This window comes from Simochromis diagramma, unplaced genomic scaffold (assembly GCF_900408965.1).
Source record: "Simochromis diagramma unplaced genomic scaffold, fSimDia1.1 OVJJ01000603.1, whole genome shotgun sequence".
Classification (NCBI taxonomy): domain Eukaryota; kingdom Metazoa; phylum Chordata; class Actinopteri; order Cichliformes; family Cichlidae; genus Simochromis; species Simochromis diagramma.
Window position 1 is genome coordinate 19,902,081 of NW_024387414.1, and position 17,876 is coordinate 19,919,956.

At 38.9% G+C, this 17,876-nt stretch overlaps 2 protein-coding genes across 4 annotated transcripts in view; both read right to left on the reverse strand.

Moving 5' to 3' along the window:
• The window catches only part of tub (TUB bipartite transcription factor), a 55,918-nt gene extending 43,564 nt beyond the window's left edge, over nt 1–12,354 (reverse strand). The window contains exon 1 of one of the 2 annotated variants that reach the window (XM_040011934.1): nt 12,139–12,354. In XM_040011934.1, coding sequence (XP_039867868.1) covers nt 12,139–12,194 — 56 coding nt within the window. In that variant the 5' untranslated portion in view covers nt 12,195–12,354. The remainder of the gene's footprint in view (nt 1–12,138) is intronic. The other variant, XM_040011935.1, reaches the window with a different exon arrangement.
• Nucleotides 12,355–13,838: 1,484 nt separating this feature from the next.
• Nucleotides 13,839–17,876, reverse strand: part of rras2 (RAS related 2) — a 29,241-nt gene continuing 25,203 nt past the window's right edge. For both annotated transcript variants that reach the window (XM_040011938.1, XM_040011939.1), the window contains exons 5-6: nt 17,173–17,291; nt 13,839–15,900 (exon numbers count right to left, since the gene is read on the reverse strand). In XM_040011938.1, the coding sequence (XP_039867872.1) occupies nt 15,813–15,900; nt 17,173–17,291 (207 nt within the window). In that variant the 3' untranslated portion in view covers nt 13,839–15,812. The remainder of the gene's footprint in view (nt 15,901–17,172; nt 17,292–17,876) is intronic.

A 17,876-nucleotide genomic window follows, 5' to 3' on the forward strand; every position in this document is an offset into this window, starting at 1 on the left:
ACTTATAATTTGCATTGATGTTTTTTCGAAATTCTATATGCAAAAAGTGAGCGCGAGAGCCCTCAGTGCGCCTGCTTGCTGCTGAAGTCAAAGTAAACTTTATTGTCATCTCCGCTATATACAGTCCAGTATATAGAGACGAGACGACGAGGCTCCAGTTACAGCAGTGCAAGTAAACAAACAATATATATAAGAAGAGTAAGAAAATAAATGTACACTTTAGGACTCGGGGTAAAGGGATCAAAGACAATTTAAAATGTATAATTTACAGTTTAATGATTTAAAGTCTCACACACAACCTGTCGAAAGGGAAGGGGGGCCCTGCTGCTTCTAAATAGAGCACATTTCATTCATAATGTTGTAAATCCAAGCCCATTATGTATTCATGATTTGAATCCTGGGTTGTGTGAAATCCCAGAAATAAACCCTAGACAAAGCGAATCTGTGAACTATGGTGTAGGTCTATTAGGTTATGTTGTGGTGATCCTCGAGTTGGGGGATGGGTGTTCATACTGGAGTGCAAAATCAAAACCAATGGAAGATGGACAAGAAAAGTTCAAAGCCATCAGGTGCTCAGTTTAGAAAAAAGAGAAAAGAAGAGGAGGAGAAACGAGCAAAAGATACAGGTAAGCAGATGTGTCATTGGATAATGGCAGGTCATGTGTCCTGAAACAATCAGAATCATATTCAGAATACTTTATTAATCCCTAAGGAAACTATGTGGGTTACAGTTGCTCCAAGAAGAAATGGTAAAAATTGTAACAGTAACAGACTAAACTCCAAACAATACATTATGTTACAGATTTTACACATTTAAGAAATAGCACTAATATATACAGATCACTCAATTATAAATATCAAGGATTAACAGAGGTGGTTATAAATAAATATCAAGAAAATTGACAAGAATATTCCAGAGTAGAAAAGAGTGTGTGTAAAAAGGGTGTAACTATTGCAAGGTTCACAGTGTGTTAGATGGAGGAGTTGTACGGGGAGATGGCCACAGGCAGTCAGTGTCGGTCGGTCAGTGGTGCTTTTTGGTAATCTCAGTCTCTCACTGAATGTGCTTATGTGACTAGCCAGCATGTCATGGAGTGGGTGGGAGGTATTATCCAACATTGTCTTTATCTTGGACAACATCTACCTCTCAGACACCACCCTAACAGAGTCCAGCTCCATCCCCACAACATTGCTGGCCTTGTGGATCAGTTAATTTAGTCTGTGACCCTCAACCTGCTGCCCCAGCATGCAACAGCATAGAGGATAGCACTGACCAAAACAGAGATACAACAAGATAACATCAATTAGTAGGGACAGTGAAAACGTCTGTTAGTCTCTTGGCTATGATAGTAAACAGTAGACATTAATGTAGCTTACTGAATCTTTTGGACTGTGTTCAACACAATATTAATTAGTCATTGTCAATTCTTGATTTGTCATATTCTCATTGTATGACGAATTATGATGGCTGTTTGGTAGCCGTTTGCATACTATGCATACTCTCTCTTCATATGTGTGTGTGTGTGTGTGTGTGTGTGTGTGTGTGTGTGTGTGTGTGTGTGTGTGTGTGTGTGTGTGTGTGTTTCTCTGCTGAAATTCAGTATGGTTCCGACAACAGTTTTATGTTAATGTACAATCCTTAATACGTTTATGTGTGTGTGTGTGTGTGTGGGGGGGGGGGGCAGAGGGAGTGTTCGCCCAGGGCGCCAAACAGGCTAGGACCACCACTCCTTAGACAGTAAATGCAACGAAACTTTTGAGGAAAAAACACGCGTATATATTGTTTATCGTGACTCTGGTTTTACGTGGCCTATCAACACAATTTAAAAGCTATATCACCTTGTTGCTTTGTCATCTTGAAGTGGTCATGTGATTGGCTTACGACGACTACTACATTCTTCCTCAGTCAAACAGCAGAATCCATGCCATTGTTTTGCCCCCTTAGCTCCAGGTGTTGTGCTAGAAAGTGATCATCTGCAAGAAAGTGGTAGCCGTCCGCGGGAGAGCGCGGAGCTGCTAAAGCTGTAGCGCACTGATTACTTACAGCTACTTCCGTGCAACTGATATAAGATGCGGTAAGCTGAACACAGCTTCAACCGTCTGTTTGTTGAAAAATAGTAACGCGACCGCACAGCCTTTTCTTGTTAGTAACGGTAACGGCGTTGTAACGATAGAAATGGTAATTAGTTAGATTACTCGTTACTGAAAAAAGTAATGCCGTTAGTAACGCCGTTACTTGTAACGCCGTTATTCCCATCACTGGTCCTGACAGTGCTAGTCTGGTTTTGAGTCTGGTGTCTTTAATTACTCTGCTCCACCTGGCTGGTGAAATATTGCAGAAAGTGTGCAACAGTAAACACAGTATTGGTCATATTTTTTGCCTTTGCCTAACAAGCATAAATTCCCTGGTTTGATCCCAGGAGGAGCAACAAATCCCTTTGGGGTTGTGTCAGGAAGAGCATCAGGTGTAAAAATCTGCCAAATCAAACATGTGGAGCTACCTGCTGTAACGATCTCTTGTGAACAAGGGAGCGTCTTAAGGACCTCATCCTAAATTTGGAAGTAGTGAGTTGGGATGATGGCAGCCATGACAGTAACCTGCTATTATTCAGCAACATACGGATCACTGATTTGTAGTATTTTTAGTATTTGCTAAATAACAATACATTTTTTCTGTCTGTGTAATACTTTCGTTCACAGGAAAATATTTCAACAAACACTGATTAAGGTGTCATGACAACCACTTTCACATTTTTCTCAATGCACCCTCATTTCCTGAGTTTTTTATATTTCTTTTGGTTATTGTTATTATTATTGCGGAAAAATTCAGCCTTCTCACATGGACACTGATGAATCAATCTCAAACCTTTTTGTTGGCTTATTCGCGGTTCCCATGTAAAATGCATGCTTCTTTTGTGACTCATTTTTAAAGCCACCCACAATGACCCAAGCACACAATAGATTCCCACTTCAGAAGCTCTCGGTATATTTCAAACCAGTGTCATCTGGCACTTATCACAGACTTTGATTGCGACAAAGTGAAATCCATTATTGTTTAGACACTAGAAATTCATGGCATGCTTTCTACACTAGTAGCTTAAAAAGAGAGCACACATAAACACCGAGTGTCAGCATTTACTGATATGGGCACTTCACACTCCTGGCCACAAATTGATCAACTGCGATCGAACCTAGAATGAGCTGTGAATCAGTTACATTGGGGGTGTCACTGCTTAAACAATGCATTTCACATGAGTCTGACGTAGTTGTTTTAGTTTTGTTTGTGTACACCTCTGATAAACGCACCAGATCGAATACAGGCACAGAAATCGAAAACTTTCAAGAAATTCCATCACAGTATTCCAATCTTTACAGTACTGTTCAACAATGCAACAAAGACTTCCAAAAAATACAGATTGATGGCACATTCGCGTAATCTGCAACATGTTTTGCCAACAACTGCCAACAAAAAACAAAGAAACTTGAGGACAGCAGTTGCATGTCTGGTTGTGTTCTCAGAAAACAGCTGGTGGGATACTCATCAATATAAATAGAGCAGTGCTGCATGATCTGCATTTGTGATGAGTGATCAGAGATTAAAGGCAAAAGAAAGAGTCAACTTTACTCCTACGTGGCCCTCATCAACATTGTTTTTCAATGACACATACACGTTCATGCAGATGAAATAGACTGCTGTGTCTGCTCTCATCTGTCCAACAGATAATCACCGGCTAGACTGCCGTCGTTACCAGCTTTCAGCAGTGTGTTGAGAAGAGTTTCAAACTACTAGGAAATAAAATATCTAAGGAGCATTTCAATGTTACAACCAATTTTACAGACAAAATTGAAGAAAAAGAACAAAACAAGATGAGGGAAGAGCCTCCATGGCTTTAAATGGTTAAATGGGGAAACTAAGAAGAAATCTACATACACAATATAAGCTATTTTCCCCAATTTGCTATACCTAACTATTCAGCTCTATATACACAAGGGAGCTGAAAGGAAACTGAGCTCTGGAGGCTCTGAGTTGCATCTTATCAGGCCATCTTGACCCTTCATCTCTATGATAGTGTTCACTGAGTAGGTGTGAGAACAAAATGTGTCCTCAGTATGTAGGTCCAAAATTGAACAGGCTCCACCACGACATACCAGCAGAAGCACATGCACACAACACGCCTATACACCTACAAAACGTAGGAGAGCCGTAAAAAGCAAATTCAAGTCAATTGGAGTAAACACCCAAGTTTCTCTTCATCACCACTTACTCCTTCAGCTTTCAGTAGAAACGACTTGTTTAAAATGTAGCTAGATTTTCCCTGGCATACTATTAAGAGCAACAGCTACAGCTACAGAAATGGCTCCAAGATCTGATCTTTTTTGTTTTGTTATGTTTTTTTTCTCTCTTTCTCTCTTCCTGTAACCACAGGCAATAATTGCAATAATGAAACCTATAGACTAGAACATGCGTTTAACCCAATTAGAGGTGTATATGTACGTCCTTTTCTTTCTTTCTTCCTTTTTTTCCCAAAATATGTTCAACCAATCAGTGATGCAAAATGAAAACAGAAAATGCCCTGGGTAGCGTTATGGTGGTGTCCAAAAACACTGTGAGAAAGAAAGCTCTAGGAATGCTTTCTTTCATCTGCACAATTTGGACAAAATTAGGACCATCTCGTTTCAAAGAGATGCTGGAAAAAGTGGTCTAATTGATTAATATTGAGGCTGAGCTTTTGAAATTCTTTATTTTGAAAATCTGAAAATCCTCCCATGGATGCAAAATTCGTTCAGCAATAGTTGTTCAACTGCTTGTTAATACAACAACAACAAAAAAAGCTTAGTACAAAAAGTATGATTTCTTTATTATAACGACAGTTCTTGACAGTAGGTCTAATATCATTGAAATGCTTTTTATTTTCCTTTAAATGCTGCATTTGTAAGGAAAATGCATTCGTGGGTTGAACCGCAGAGCTGAGTATGTCGGTTGCGCCCATGAAAAACTTGCCAAATCTTCTCTGCCAATGCCAAACAGCTGATTCTGCTATTGACTTTTGTGTAGTATCATTTATTGGATTTAATGACTGAAGCCTGAAGAAACATGACATTTCGAAAGTTTAACAGTTTATTCCTTTAACAAACTGGGACTTCAGTTTCATGTGGAAGAACCATTACATGACCAGAACAGCCTGGCACCTCCTCCTCATGGTGGTCACCAGCTTGGTAATATACTGCTAGGGCATGGCATCCATTCTTCAACCAGTATTTGTCACAAGTCAGCCAATGTGATTGTGTTGGTCACTCTGGCATGAACAGCAGTTGCCAGCGATCAGCAAAGCTCTCTCTGCACCTTCTCTGCACCTTCTCTGCACCTTACAATCCAACTGCTGTAGGCAGAATGTGGATGAACATCCTCCTCCTCCCCATGTTCAGCTTCCAGTGCACGTGTTGCCAGCCAAAATGAGCCTGATGGTGAAGGAGAGTCTTGGCAGGCCGCCTGGCAGCCCCATTAAACCAGAGATTGGCTGCGTGCAGTGTGTTTCCAGATTGTCCGGGTAGAGACCTCTCGGTCATCTACAAATCCACAGAGGAACAAACCCGTTACATCTCATAGTACCACAGTATTCCAAAAGAGCACTTTGCTCTCAATGTGCAGGCTTACTTGTCATACATAACTGGAGAGGCACATTAGACACCTCTTCTACTATTAAAATTAGATTTGAAGGGTTCCTTTATGATAAAGTTTGGAGTAGGGGCTGTGTTACGTCAGCCAGAACCCAACCTCAGTAATGCTGCTATAGGCTCAGGCTACTGTAGGACCTCCAAATGATACAGCAATCAAAACTATTTTCCTCTCTGACCGTCCTTCCCTCTCTTGGCTTTTATATACAACCATTGCATGTCATTAGGTTTGTCCTTTCTCTCTCCTGAAATTTGTGCTTTGCACTCCGCGCAGGTATCACTGACTCCCATGATGGATCTTCCTGATCTCTGGATAATGGTCCACCAACCTGCTGAGTGTTTTATATTAAAGATTGCTGCTTTTTTCTTTCCCCTTTTCTTTGTTTTCTAACCAATTTTGAGAGATGGGCTTCCTGAACCTGGTTGGCTGAAGGTTTCTTCCTGTTACCGTTACAGGGAGTATTTTTATTTTTCTCCTCACTATCTTTCCAAAAAGAAACTGTTCAGTTGTGAGGTCTTTTGGGAAATGCATGCTGTATAAATAAAAACTGAATAGAAATGATAGAACTGAATCATCTACACATCACCCAGTATTAAAGTAAAAACACAGCGAGAATTAATTTCTACGTATCAGCATCTTTGTCACCATAAAACAATCAAATAAGCCTCACGCTATTATGCAATGTTTATTTTTCTTGGCAACTTCCAAAATGGTAGCCCAGATCATCTCTGTAATAATAAAACATTTATGTTGATACTGAAAATCTTTGTGTACTTACTTTTCTTTTCTACACAAACAAATTGATCAGAAATCAGTCGGAGAATTAATAATCCATCCCTCTTTATTAGGGAGTCTGTTCATAACACAGGTGCATGTCTCTTCTATTTTTCTAGACTAATAACCAGAAAGAAATGAGACTTGGGATTTGGTGATTCAGCAATTATATTAGTGACCTAAATTTGACCCCTGATGCTGATGTCCTGCGCTGGCAAGAAATATCCACATCACACAAGCAATCACTCTTAACTGGCTATATCTCCTCTAGGGTGAACATCAGTCTATTGCAGCAGTTCATTAGCAGAGAGGCTTCTCATTTGGGCACGCCCAAAACAATGCATTTGTATAATGAAGTAATGGCTTCAGGGCAGAAAAACATGAGATGAAATTGCTGCAAACACACAAAAAAAAAAACAAACAAAACACATCCTTTAAAGCACAGACTCTGGCACATCTTATAAACCAATGATTTTAAAACACTATAAATATAATTTTACAGAACAAACTGTAGCAGGCTGAGGGACCAGTGGCTCTGACAACAGATTCTTGGGAGATCCAAGCACAGATTTAGAATACTAATTTCACTGTCTGAGCCCTACTGCTGTCACAGTATGACCTCGTCTGTGCCGCTTGTGATCAATGATACAGCAATGGTACCATTGATTTTGTATTTTAGATTGCTGGCTGAGTTGAACTAAAGAGGAATTGCTTCATCAACGAACAACATAGAGGTTTTATGTCAAATCACTTTTTTTTTAATCGAACTTTTAAAAACAACAGCAGTGCTTTCTTCCACGTGACAGACTGACGACCAGTCCGGGGTGTACCCCACCTCTCACCCTCCAGCTGGGATCGGCTTCAAGCTCCATCTGAATTGGATAAGTGTAAGAAAATCAGATGGATAGATGAATAGAGGGATGGATCATCTGCCTTGGCTGGATTAACACTCCAACTATAGGAAATATACAGAACAGGTAGTGCCAACATTCAGCAGGCAGGACTCAGTTGTAGGACGCGTGCCAGGGACTATTACTGAAGATATGTGTAATAACTGTGCTTGTAGCTGATACACACTAAAAACTGCTGGGTTAAAAATAACTGAATTTGTAGCCCAGTGGGTCAAATTTTGGCCGAGCCACCCCTCGGTTGCTTCAACTCAACAGGGTTGGATTATTGGTTTGATCCAGCATACTGGGTTAGGATAACTATCCAAAAATTGGGTTAAATTGACCAATGTTTAAAGCTGAGGTTACAAAAAATCATAACCCATCACAAAGGTTATAATACAATTCATATTTGGGTAAAATCTAAAGATTTGTACCTACTTTAAATTCAGCATATAAAAAAATGAATTTAAGATAATTCAAGATAAAAAGTACTTTTATTGCCATATGATACATAGAATATAAACAGCAAAATTCATACAAAATATATCAAACAATAAAAGTAAAATACAAGTAAAACTTTTTACATGTAAAAACCTCAATCATTAAAAAAGTGGTGACTTTGGTTTTTTAAGAACATAAAAAAATCAACTCAACAGATTATTTCATGTACCTTTATGAACACTGGTTATACGTACCACTGTAATGTAAATGTCACTGAGGAAACTGCTGATTTTCTCCAAAATGATGTAATTAGAATTCTATTATTGAATTTGAAAAAGTAGCTTTTGTTCATAGATCAAGACAAACACAAAAAGTTTTTGTAAACCATTTACGCAAAATAATTTCCAATGTTTAAAAAATTCTACATCTTAAAGAAATCCAAAACTCATTGCTATTCTCCTTTCGCCGTTTCACAGCATGGAGGGGGTGATGGTCATCAATGGATTCAGTGTCCAGTGCCACAAATTCGGAAATAGGACACACTGAAGGCAAAGAAATGCCTTTCAAAGCCTTTTAATTTTTTACAATAAATTTGACATTGGAGTTTACTGTCACAATGCTCTTAACGGTTCCGAACAGGGGCTCCCCATCTTCAGAGTGAGACAACAATAGTGTCATTCCTGATCTGTAGTTTGTACCCTTGTACTCAATCCAAGATGGCAAAAACCCTTCTGTGAAAACAGAAATTCCCTCAAATCCACTTGTCACTTTTTCAAAATCATCTACAGCACCAAGCAGTCTGGTGCTTCCTGGCTCAACTTCAAGGCGATGAGAGAACATCTGGCCAGAAAGAAGAGTGTCGCACATCATTATTTGATGTCTGTAAGCTTGGGTTTTATAAATCTTCGGAAAGTTGCAGTACATATGACTAATTCATAGTCATGGAGCAGAAATGAACTACGTACTCCAATTTTCTGATGGCTCCAGAATAAGGTAGCATGAAATGGTGATTGGGTTTCAAGTGTCTAAGAGGAAAGAGCTCCAAATAAAGACAGTGGTGTTCCTGAATAAGATGTCTCAAAAAGATTATTGCTCCTTGCGTTAATGAAGGAGAAAGAAATCAACTCCATATGGCTAAGCAATAAAATGAGTAACTCCCAGTATTGGTTTCCCTCTGGAAATCCCCAATAATGAGAGTTAGCAGTCTGAGTAAGCACCATGTCTATATCGCTGTTTGCCTATATGCAGAATCAGGATTTTTTAAGCCATTGAGTTTGATAACAGATGGCTTGTTGCGACTATCACAACCCCCATAGTCAAAACTGGTCAATCTATAGTTAAGTTGCTCAATGGTCAGGACTTCTTGGTCCATCAATGCATTAAGCACTAGCTTAATTTCCCAATCCCCAACTCCTTCAAGGATATCATGCATAATATTGGGAGCAACATTGTCAGTGACATGATAGAAGAGCAACTTATTAAGAGAACAATCTCTTTTAATACCAGTTTGAAATTGGTGACGTAGAAGAGAGACTGAGATGTAGTTTTCTTTATCACACACTGCTGAAGGATCTTCAATTGTCTGTACCTTCAGAACATCTCTGTGTATCCGACACCATCTACACACACTGTTCCCGGCAAAACTTTCTGTGTAGCCAAGTATGCTGTTGAGTCCGACGCTGTACCCACAGACCTGTGCCATTCTAGCATTTACACTCCCTTTGAATTGTGGGATTTCCACCTGAAAGCCATTAATTTCCAGATATGTAATTTCATTCACAATTGCCTCCAATACAGCATTTATTCCATGGGTTTTTACATCATCAGTCTTGCTTACTGCCAATAAGAAGTGAGATTTTTAGACTAGCAAGAAACTCTTTTGGCATGCACTTAATGATATAGTGATATATGATATAACCCTAGTTTATGGACTGATAGTTTTGATCCAAGTGGATTTACCATCTCACAATCATCATTGTAAAGTGCTAATAGAAAAGACAAATTCTCAGAAAGAAGAAGAGTATTTGCAAAGAATGTTTCATCTGTAAAATCTTCAAGGGCTGTTTTTTTTTTTAAATTTTCTCCATTGTTCCTGGACTTTCAAGAATGACTTTCAAAATAGATTTCAGAGGAAGATACTAGAAGGTGTCTCACACTGCTACTTGTTTCACTGTCCCTGTCTCTCCATCGATTTCCTGCATATAGGAAAACCCAGGGAAAGGAACTGCTTCTGGCTGTATGAAGTATCCAGACTGGGTGAAATACTTCATTTGTCTATATTGTGATTCAAATCCTTAAAATGGTTCAGAGGCTAATGCAAACTCCTCTAAAAGTTTATCTGCGTTTGGAGTTTCAGACTGGCCAGTCTCTCTTAAGAAGATGCCCCCGCCCCCAATTGTTTATTATCCCATAGAAACAGCACTTTGTAGGATTATGCAAGGCAGCTTACAGACTAAAGTTTCTGCAGATATGTTTTTCAAAGGTCGGGCTGCTTTATGCTTAGTTTAAATCTTGTCTCAGCTTTACGGTGGTAGCGTATCTTTAGTGACAAAAACTCCTTTAACGTTATTTTTATCTTTTGCTCACTGCAAATTTAGACTGAGCCATGCTTGAATATTGTGGAGAGAGGTATGCTTGTAAGTGTGCTGTCTCGCTACAATAACTGACATTAACAGGTGTTGTGCTAATATCAAATGTAATTACATAGACGTCCTATTTGACTTAATTGTTATCGTCAACTCCCGTGAGTGCTGACAAGTACAGCTGTTTTTATTTTATTTTAATCTGAACAGGATCAGTTATCCTTGCCTTTAGCTTTTATAATGAAAAGACTTTATGTTACCAACATAAATAATTTAGGATAAATTAAATAATTAAATCGTTTAGATTGACTATGCCCCTTTTTCTTTTTTAAAACCCTTTTCAACAAATGCTGTATAGCAACGCCTAATCTCATACGTTCTTTGTTACAGATACAGATACATCTGTAAACAGAGCAACTTAAGCCTAATTTCAAATAATAACTTAAAAAAAATGCTTCGTATCGTGTTTTAAAGTAGAAATACCTGTAGCTTTTGTCATCACAAGCTAGCTTGTGTTATCTGTTAAAAGGCTTTTCATAAGCAGGTAAAATTCTATTATAAACCAATTACTTACCATGTTTTATTTCATGGAAGAGGAGAAGTCCAGTGATATATTATCAGGTTGATATGATAAGATAAGATAAGATAAGATAAGATCTAGTTGAAAATGACGGTTTGTGAAGAAAGATGTGCCTTCTTCTGATGCTTGTCTTCAACCCAACCAATTGGGTAAAATTTAACCCAATATTTGATCAAAGCTACCGAGTCTATGACCCAACAGAATTAGTCAAGCTGTGGAGTTAATTAAAGAACCCGGCACATCGCCAACCCAACTCCTGAGTCATGACTTTTTAACCGATATTTGGCCATACTAACCCAACCTACAACCCTTCGACTTCCCAGAAATTGAGTTGTGAAAATAACCCAGCATTTTTTAGCGTATATAGATAAACATGTAACAGAGCGACACACTCAAAGCATGCTATGTTGGAGTCATTTTCATTGGTCAAGGCCATTCAGAAGGACTGACTCATTCACACTTACCACTGACATTATGGCAATGCCATCCCACACACACCAAATGAATATTTTTGTTATTATGGCATGCAAATGTGTCATGAATCGCACACTTTCAAGCACATTTCATCTTCTTATTTGAGCATCTTATTAAAAACTGCTACGGTGAAGCTGAGAGGAACAGTGGCTGTACAGGGTGGGTGTATCTTTTATGCTTTCTGGGTTCATACTCCACATGCCTGTTTTAATTTTTAACAAAATGTGAGGTTTTGATCACAGTCACTCCTACTGGGACCCAGTCTGCCAACTTCCTGCCTAATTAAGTGAAGCTCTGGGATCACTGTAATGAACGAACACAGTCACGTTTCCAGCATAGCTAGATAGATAGGTGGACAGAAACAGCCTTAAGCATAAACACTTCAGCCGTTCCCGGGGGAATGTTTTGGTGATGGTGGGCTGCCTGGGAAGGTAGGACATTTCTGAATACATCATGACAACACAGAGTGAAGCAAACATCCGGTGTAGCAGACAGCAAACACACTACGATGCTCAGGCTACTGATGTACTCTTATCACATTTCTCATTTCCTGCTCGGTTTCACCTGCCAACTAACCTAATTCCGCAGGGGAGGGGGGTCCCCCAAAGATGTACAGCCTAAACCTTAAGAATATCGCCCTTGTGTGACAGTACATGCGAAACGCATCACACCTCATACTGGTTTAAACATACAATTGGCATTATGGGAAAGCTCGCTTACCTGTCATAACTCCATCTACTGTAAGACATACTCCTGTTGCTGCTGACTCCCTCCATGGCAGGGATTGGACTGGATGGTGAGACGGCAAAAAATAAAAAAATAAATAATAAAAGAAAGGAAAAAAATCAAAGCGCAAACGCTGCCCTCCTCTTCGTTGCCACGGCAAAGACGAACTAATGGAATCGCCGTTTAGTGAATGAGCAGGATGGCTCCGCGCAGCCAGACGCTATCCTATGGACTATACCACTACAGAGAGGGGAGCGAGCGCGAGCGCTGTCAGCTCCGGTGCACGCGCATCTACCAATTTCAGTCGTTTACGGCGCTAAACAGTTATACAGACTGACTGCGCCCTGCATACACTTCACCCTAATTAACGAGTCCACACCGATGTATGGCACTACGCTTTCTTTTGATTGCTGGCATGCAAGGACATGAACGCATAAGCATTTTTTTACTCATTTGCTGACAACTGCACAGTAAAAGATACTTGTATGTATCAGCTCACTGCTGACTGATGCTTTTTTGTTTTAAATAAATGAATACCTGGTCACACACGTGGACATGCTCATTTGGCAAACTAATCCACGGAGTAAAGGTGCCAATTGGGGTGAAAGACAAGCAGGAAATCCTCTTGAGCTTCACCTGTAATAGCCTTCCATTTATGCCAACAAATAAAAATACAAACTCCTTCAAATTTCTCATTTTCTCGTATTTAATCTCAGGAGGAAGGCGCCTGAGATTGCACTAATGAGCAACTTTCATTTTCCAGTTTCTGCTATTTTGCAGGCGCAAATATCACATATGCTCGAATTTTGACATTGCTGTTACTCTCTAGAACCTATTGTACAAATAGTGGCATAGTGTGTGTGATTATAAAATCAAAATATCATTATAGTAAACGAATGATGTAAATTCTTTCAGTAGACTAGGAATTATGCCAAGGAGCTGTTAAGCTGTTTATGATAGCCCGTTATTTTTGATAAACCTTACATCAATTTGTCATCGAGCTTTATGTCTCTGTATTATGTGCTCTCTATATAAACCCAGTGGTTCTCAAACAGTGTAGGCAGACCTCCCTTGGAGGCACAGAGCTACTATAAGTAAGACTTTACTGATCCTATCTTACTGACCTTTATTTCAATAATTTACTTGGGTCATTATTTTCTATCGGCGAAAAAAAAACTGTGGGTTGGGTGGTGTTTTGTATCATCTGATGTAAGGTATGAGAGAAAAATGAGAACCATTGCCTTGACCATGTTCTGGTACATGTACTTAATAGCATTTCCCCTTAGTCAAACAGTTACCCTGTGGTTCAAATACATGCATGTAGCAGTTTATGGAGGTTTGCTTTTGCACAGTTGTGTGAATTTAACTGGGTTCAGGGAGCTTATTAAATCATTGTCAGTAACATGTTTTGGTCTCAAAGACTCAAAATGAGAAGAAAGTATGAAAAGACGACTGATCTGTCTGAATCTGGCCTTTTTTGGTCTGTTTTAGGTCTAGACTACACGTTTATTTCAACACTTATAGAATAAACATGTGTATTATTATGTAAGGTGTCTGGAAATTTATATGCCTCAGTTAAAGCATGCCAAAATGAAGTCCCCTGCAGATTAAAGGACAGTAATGCAGATCTGCAGTAAATAGTGAATTTTCAGTTCAATCTCATTTTTTAAAGCTAAAAAAAGATTCTCTACCCCTTCAGGCTCAATGACAGACTTTATTTTAGCACCAAAAGCTAGACACAGGGCAAAGGACACTGATGTTGAAGAGAAAAAACAAACAGTATGATTGGGGTTCACACTAGGTTTTGCAATAAGATGGGAGATTTCAGCAATTATAATAATCATTTGTATAATTTAAAGCTCCTCTGTAAAGTTTCTCAAACTCTCCTCCACTTGAACCGGCATTATTACACTCTGTGCTGGTAATGAACACCTCATAATAAATATACTCTCCATAACTAAGCCACATAAGATTTTTTTTAAAAGCAACTAAAGAAAAAAAGCAAAAAAAAAAGCTTCCTGGTCACATGTTTGTGACAAATCCAATTTTGCAATTTTGGGCCAACAGTCATCTTCAGTTTAAAATAATTGAGAGAATTAAATATTCTTCTTTACATATATACACAGCTGTGCTGTGAACATGTATTCACTTATAAACATATAAAAATACTTGTCAACTAGTCTGATAAGAAAATAATGTATAAAAGTAGAGTAGAAACATTTAATCAAGTCCGTTACTTCAATCGTCTAATTTTTGTGGTTTATATTACAAGATGATGAGTGAAAAACAAACTGCAGTACTCTGTTTGAATGCCTGAACAGAAGTACACAAGTGGGAGGGGAAGGCAGAACATTATACTGGGTATGTGGCGATGGCTGCTCCACAGGTGGCAGGTCCGTTGAGTTCATATCCCACTGGAGATGGGTTGTCTTACGATGTGCATCTCAAAGCTTCCATTTGTCCTAATTTTCCAACTGGCAGACCATCGGGATGGGGGGGGAGGAAGCCGTGTTACAGAATAATTCAAAGACAAAGGGAACAAACACATTGCCACTGTGTTATTGGAATGGTGAAACAGTTATTTGATCTACATCATGGACTAAATGTTTGACAGAAAAGATGCTTTGCACTGGAATGATCTAGATTGAATGGAGCTCTGAAAGCTTGATTTGCAACAAAGGGATTTGCTAGCATTGCTCGTCAAAGGCTGAGTATAGAACGTACAGTTTTCAGTGTTTTGAGCTGAAATCGGGTTAGTTTTCAAGGCTACACAAAGCGCTACCAGTTATTTTATTTCTACTGCTTCTTAGAAATGTGAAAAAAATATGTAGTATGTCCAATGCTGACCTAACCGCCACCTTCGAGGAAAGAAATTCAGACAGATTTGCTACTTTTTGACAAGTGTAGGATTTTTAACAATCCTTCGATCTGTAAGACTTAAAAAAAAATACAGTAGACACTTCATTTTTGACTAAAATGAAAGCAGAAACCACAAAAAAGATCAAGAATTCACTGCAAAATGCCAGAAACCTCTAATCTCATAATAGCTTTAAGGGCTATCATTATATTTATATACATACTTATATATTCAGTTCATATATGTAAAACCAAACTCAATCTCACACACTGTACTGTGGTGATTTAATAGGTCATTAGAAATACAAAATCACAACAAATGTCACATATGTACAGTAGCAGATTAGCACATGGGAGTAAAGGTGGATATGGCACAACGTACACAAAGCTTCATAAGATAATCTCTCTGCTCTGGTCAGACACTGGAAACTAAAGAAAGTCATTAACATTCTGGATACATAGTTTTCATTCAATCTCGGTAGCAAGTACAAATGTCACTACAAGGCAAGAGAAGTCCTTCAGAGTACGAAACATTAATTTGTCAGGCTGATTTAGAAGGCAATGTTTAGTGTTGGGACTCTCGTGTGAATTAAGATTACTGCTGAAGGTAGAGTGGTGTTAAATTTTGGCATTGTCAGTTGTCCATAGCGATGTCCTGGGGACAGCAGTTCCTGGTCAAAGTATTTCAGAAAAGGCTGTCTGAAGTCATGCACGTGGAGAAGGCAGCGGTCAGTCATCCACTTAGGATGTGATGTCAGGCAGAGTGGGTGGGGTGGTAGAGTAGCTGCATGAGTTACAGTGATAAGGCCAACTCAGACAATCACGCAGTGGCAGCCGCTCTTGTCTTTTTCTTTCCTTGTAGGTTCTGGCGACGGTGGACATTCCTGTTCTTGGAATTTCCTGGGAGTTGGAAGAGATAGAGCATAGCTATAAGGACCCAGTGTGTACTTTTTCACCTGTAATTATGGCCAGAGATACTTAATCGGTCTTTAAACTATCATCTATAACATGTTATCCACCAAAAGCACCTTATATCCCTTTAAATCTCCTTCCTTTTAACTCAGGGCATTTTCACACATATCGTTCATTTTTTCTGGTCCGAATCTGTTGATGAGTTTGTAAACTTGTAGCTTTTTCACATGATTCACTTTCTTTTTACACAGAGAAAAAAAACAAGCAAACCCAAGCACATCACTACAAACCACGTGAGAATGTTCAGTCCGCTTATTGTCCAGATGTGTTTGGGTGCTGTGTTCTGAACTACTGGAGCATTTACGTTCATGTCACGGGTTGCTGGAAGTTGCTTGCTGTCACTTGGTTAAATTGAAAACCTCCTCAGGGGTGCTAACAGATTACCAGAGTCACCCACGGTTTCTAGTCAAGAAACCGGGCAGTTAGTTAGTTTGTAACTGATTTCACCTAGCAACAGCCAACAACCTCTAGCAACCACTTTCTAACTGGTTGTGGAATACATATTTTTGTGGACTGGTCTCTTGGCCTCTGTTACTGAGTACATATGGAAACTGTTTACATTAAATTTAAATTAACCTTGACTGTGACACTTCCATGACCACATACATTGAAATGTGACCTAATTAATAATTAATTTCTTCATCTTTACCACAATTATTGGTGAGCCAAAGTTTAAATTCCTTTGAGTTTTATCTAATATGATTTTTTCTTTTACACAGCCAGAGATTGTGTGCTTAGTTTTAGCACTCCTTGTCAATAAATGAAGGAAATACTGTCCTATTGCTCCCTGCAGAATGCAGATACAGTCGTTTTATGCTAAAGCCTTCTGGAATATTTTTCTATGACTTTATACTTGAGTGGTGGGGAATTTATATTTTAAAATTCAAAGAATATAGACAGAAACAAAGAAATGTAACTCATCTGTTACAGGAACTGTTGACATAGCTTGTCCCTGTTTTTATAGTAATTTGCTAGGCAGGAAACAAAACAGCTTAAGAAAAAAAAATGTTGCTCCTGTAAACATTCACCCTGAGATCCTGCAGTGTGTTTAACAGGGCACTCTGAGGATTAGACATATTATTTTTAAGCAATATGTGCAACATGCCTCAACACTAAAGCTTCCACACTGTTTACAGATACAACACAAAAGACTGACATGTGGACGATATGTAAAACAACACGCTTTTACAAAGCACCTACCTGATTACTCTAACCAGCTCGTGGAAAGCCTGGTCTACGTTCATTCGTATTTTAGCTGAAGCCTCCATGTATGTGACCTTTAATTGTCTGGCCAGCTGCTGGCCCTCTTCCTGGGTTACCTGAGGCAAAAAGAAAGATGGTAATGATGACGTGAACCTTCAATGTAAACTGAAGTCCGGGAAGGATCATGCTCTACAATCCATCAACGCAATCACTGTGTTTATAAAAACAATGTTATTACTTACTGAAAAGCTACAAATGTCATAATATTGTAAAATATCAAATATGTCTGTCACATACTTGCCTTTACTCTATGAGTATAGTGTGCAACATTGACCAGTTCCTTTTGCTGCTCTATCTATATTAATCAAAGTTGCATTCACAGAGGACAATACCTGCTTTAACCGTGACTCCCTTTGGAGTCAAAAAGGAGTCACAGGTCAGCGATCAAATTCCTGTTGGATTGCTGGCTTGATGTTTAATATTGTCTATGGATCCACACTTAAAAATTTCAGAAGTGTCACAGCCTTGTGACTCATTTCACTGAAGCCAGTTTCTACTCGTCTAAGAACAGTCAGTCTAAATATTAATTCAATCGCGCTGTTAAATGTTAATAATCAGCCTGACGGGGAAATAAATACAGAAGAATCAAAGACAGCATGACTCAGCGTACAATGCAAGCACCACAGGTTCAAACTACTGAA